This window comes from Palaemon carinicauda, chromosome 6 (assembly GCF_036898095.1).
Source record: "Palaemon carinicauda isolate YSFRI2023 chromosome 6, ASM3689809v2, whole genome shotgun sequence".
Taxonomy (NCBI): Eukaryota; Metazoa; Arthropoda; class Malacostraca; order Decapoda; family Palaemonidae; genus Palaemon; species Palaemon carinicauda.
Window position 1 is genome coordinate 135,847,894 of NC_090730.1, and position 3,683 is coordinate 135,851,576.

Genomic DNA, 3,683 nt, shown 5'->3' on the forward strand with positions numbered 1-3,683 from the left:
ATGTTTTTTTCATGGTATTTGTCCATATATAGGACCTACTATATATAGTAGGTTAGGCGGATAAGGGGTACACATTTTTATTGAGGAGACTATTTTCTATAATAAAATTTTATTGGTATTTTTTCATTACAAGGAGGATGTATTAGAAACAAGACACTCAATAATAATGCGTTTATTACGGAATAACACAATGAAATATTGCAGTTTACTGCTAAAATTTGTTGTATTTGTAAGCCCTATTACCTTTGCACGTGCTGACAGTATTTGAATATGTGAAATGGATAATAATTCTTACTTCTACAAGTGAAATGTTTAACTAAAAATTGTGATACTGTAGAATAGAATAGAAATAAAATTGGTTCATGCATTAGAGAAACTTCATTCTTGGTTAAATTTGGAGATAAATTCCGTGATATCACGCAATAACAAACCAGATACTATAATTAGCAGTATTCTAAAGAGCACGACGATTATATTTAACAAAGCATTTCACACACAATGGAACTCCACACTTCATAAACCCTTGCGAAGGACGAGATTTGCAAGAGGATAGAGCACATTTCCACGCCTGTTTTCCAAGGGGTTCGACGAGGTGACCAATATAGTCATAACGTACATCTGGAATAACCCGAGATGACTGTCTTGGCCGGCCGATTCCCACACGTGGTTCTGCCTGCTGAGGGTATGTCCTTGCAATGTAGCGCTTGAATGACAACAGTGGAAGGTTGCTTTCATCAACACGATGGAGAAGCCAGCAGTTCTGAATCGTTGCATCAATTACCCAAGAAAATATAGCCCACCACTACTTTTTCATTATAATAGATATACGCTAACAATTGATGTTTTGGTTCATCCTATCAGTGCCACCTATGTGCCTGTTGTAATCCCCTATGAGATAAGGTCGACTTACACTAATTTTCTTTTTGTCCTTTGCTGACCATCGAGATACACTTTCCAGAGGATAAACAGGAGAAATATTTGATACCACTGAAACTACTGCATTATCCTTCCAGCGTACCAACAAGATCTTGTGAATATTATCCACAACATCATCCGTATCTCCTCGAGGAACATTCTTCATTTCGTTTGTGGAGTTTATAGGACAAGTCTCCGGAATTCTGTTGTCCCTTATTGTTCCAGTTGCTCCATAGTTTATCTCTTGTAGGTGATTTACTAAAGGTAAACTTGTGAAGTAGTTGTCGAAGTAAAACCTCACTGGTATATCTTTGATATGACTTGGTAGTTTTTCAAATAAAATCATCAAGTGTCCCCACCTTTTCCAAACCTTTCTTCATAGTGACGATTCAACCCGAAGGCTGTCCCTTGGTATACATCAAACATAGCTAAATATCCAAATGGAGAATTGAGGCACCAAGCTTTAAATCCAAATCTCACAGGTTTATTCCGAATGCACTGTTTGCATCCATGCCTACCAAAATATTCTATCATTGCTTCATCAAGTGATATATGTTGATCCATAGGGTAAGCCATGGCAAATTTTGTGTTCAAATGATTCATTAGAGGTCGGATTTTTGCCAGTTTGTTATCCTTGTTTAGTGCCTGATTATCAGTGGAAGGCAGAAACCGTAATATTTCTTCAAATCTATCATGTGACATTGTCTTAGCAACGAGTTCGACTCCAACATCAGCATCCAAAGACCAGTATAAGCGGCGACTTGGTAATGTGTGGTATCCTGAGAGCATGAGAATGCTTGGATAGTAACAGGGAACTGAAAGTTTGGAACTACCGAGGCTTTGTTAGCTGGAAAGTCACTTCACTAGCGACGAGGTATGCATCCAAGGACCAGAAAATAGCGTACAAGCAGTTTACTCTAACGAAGAAACAACCAATTTGCTTTAGGGTGATACTTTTCTAAGATTTTTCCTGTCCGGTCCATATTTTGGCTTCATATCTGCCTGACCTACTACATATAGTAGGTAATGAAAAATAGCCTGTAATATTTATGCTTCAATTGCTATCTCAATTTCTGATATATGAATTGATTCATGGTTTTCAGTGTCATGATATGTATCAGTATAAAGATGTTTAATGAACTTGTGTATCCATGAGCTCAAATTAAAAAATGTGAATATATAAAAACATTCTACATATCTTTGGTATTTTGTCAAAAAGTCGAAAAATATGGATACTTCAAAGAAAAACTCCTGTTTATATTATTGATTAGATTGAAAAGAACTCTGAAATATGCAAAACAATAAGAAAAACGTAAAGAATTGGGGTTTAATTTTTCCAAGCAATTGTACTACTATATATAGTAGGTAAGGCGTCAATGGGTTAAAATAAATATCTCATAATACAAAAACTTTCATAAAACAAGAGGAAGTGATACAAAATAAAATAGTGTTTCCAAATGTACCCTCTTGTAAAAGATCTGTAGCCCAAGAGCGTGGTAGACCATGGTACAGAGGCTATAGCACTACCAAAGACTAGAAAATAATGGTTTGATTTTAGTGCCCTTCTCCTAAAAGAGCTGCTTACCAGAGCAAAAGAATCCCTTTTTCCCTTACCAAGAGGAAAGTGGACACTCAACAATTACAGACCAGTAACCCCTGGGGTGAAAAAAAAAAAAAATGTTTGGTATAGAGGAGAATATGTAAAGAATGGTGTCAGGCAAATTTCTCGAAATCAATTGGGCGAAGGTAAATTTCTCGAATTCAAGTGACCGAAAAATAATTTCTCGAACTATCATTTTCTCGAATGTCAATTACTCGAAAACAAACAAGTAATTTTCTCGAACACAATCGAAAGTATCCCATAAGCGCCAAAGACCAATTTATAAAGTGGATATCAGCATCCGTTGATTTCCTGTATGTACGGGCGTACGTATAATGCACGATACACTGCGTACCTATTTGTAATCACACTTTTGCGTCATAAAATATATTAACTATTATTTTTTTTAGATAGAATAATACAGTATGGAAAAACAAAGTAGAAAGAAAATGAGTGGGACTGAAACAAGTGAAAATCAGAAAATAAGAGACGAAGAGAGGCCTGTCGAAGAATATCTACGATGTGTAACATACATTTCATTTTGATTTATTAAATTTTAATACTGTATTTCATTCTAAATAATAAAATTTTTATGCATAGAATAAAATTATAACCTTTGTATTTTTTCATTCCTTCATTTACAATAAATTTTTAACATTTGTGTTTGTTAACCCAAAAGGATATATATTTCCTTGAAATACATGAAAATTTTTCCCTTCAATTTTCTCGATAAAATAGATATCAGTTTTCGAGAAATATGGGATTCGAGAAAATGATAGTTCGAGAAATTATTTTTCGAGCAATTGAGTCCGAGAATTTGACCTTCGAGAAATTGCATTCGAGAAATTTACCTAAAATCGTAAAGAATAGCCTCTGTACCATGGTCTTCTACTGTCTTGGGTTAGAGTTCTCTTGCTTGAGGGTATACTCGGGCACACTATTCTATCAAATTTCTCTTCCTCTTGTTTGTTAAAGTTTTTTTAATTTATATAGGGAATATATATTTCAATATTGTTACTCTTCTTAAAATATTTTATTTTTCCTGGTTTCCTTTCCTCACTAGGCTATTCTCCCTGTTGGGGAAACTGGGCTTATAGCAATCTGCTTTTCCAACTAGGGTTGTAGCTTAGCAAGTAATAATAATAATAATGATAATAATAATAATAAT

The 3,683-nt window shown here is 34.6% G+C and overlaps 1 protein-coding gene across 1 annotated transcript; it reads right to left on the bottom strand.

Moving 5' to 3' along the window:
- Window positions 1-454: 454 nt before the first annotated feature.
- On the bottom strand, window positions 455-1,261 carry LOC137643253 (piggyBac transposable element-derived protein 2-like). Its single transcript, XM_068376095.1, has 2 exons — window positions 911-1,261; window positions 455-760 (listed from the first exon to the last, which is right to left on the bottom strand). Exons 1-2 carry the CDS (start codon window positions 1,259-1,261, stop codon window positions 455-457), a joined length of 657 nt encoding a protein of 218 aa, XP_068232196.1.
- Between the last annotated feature and the right edge of the window lie 2,422 nt (window positions 1,262-3,683).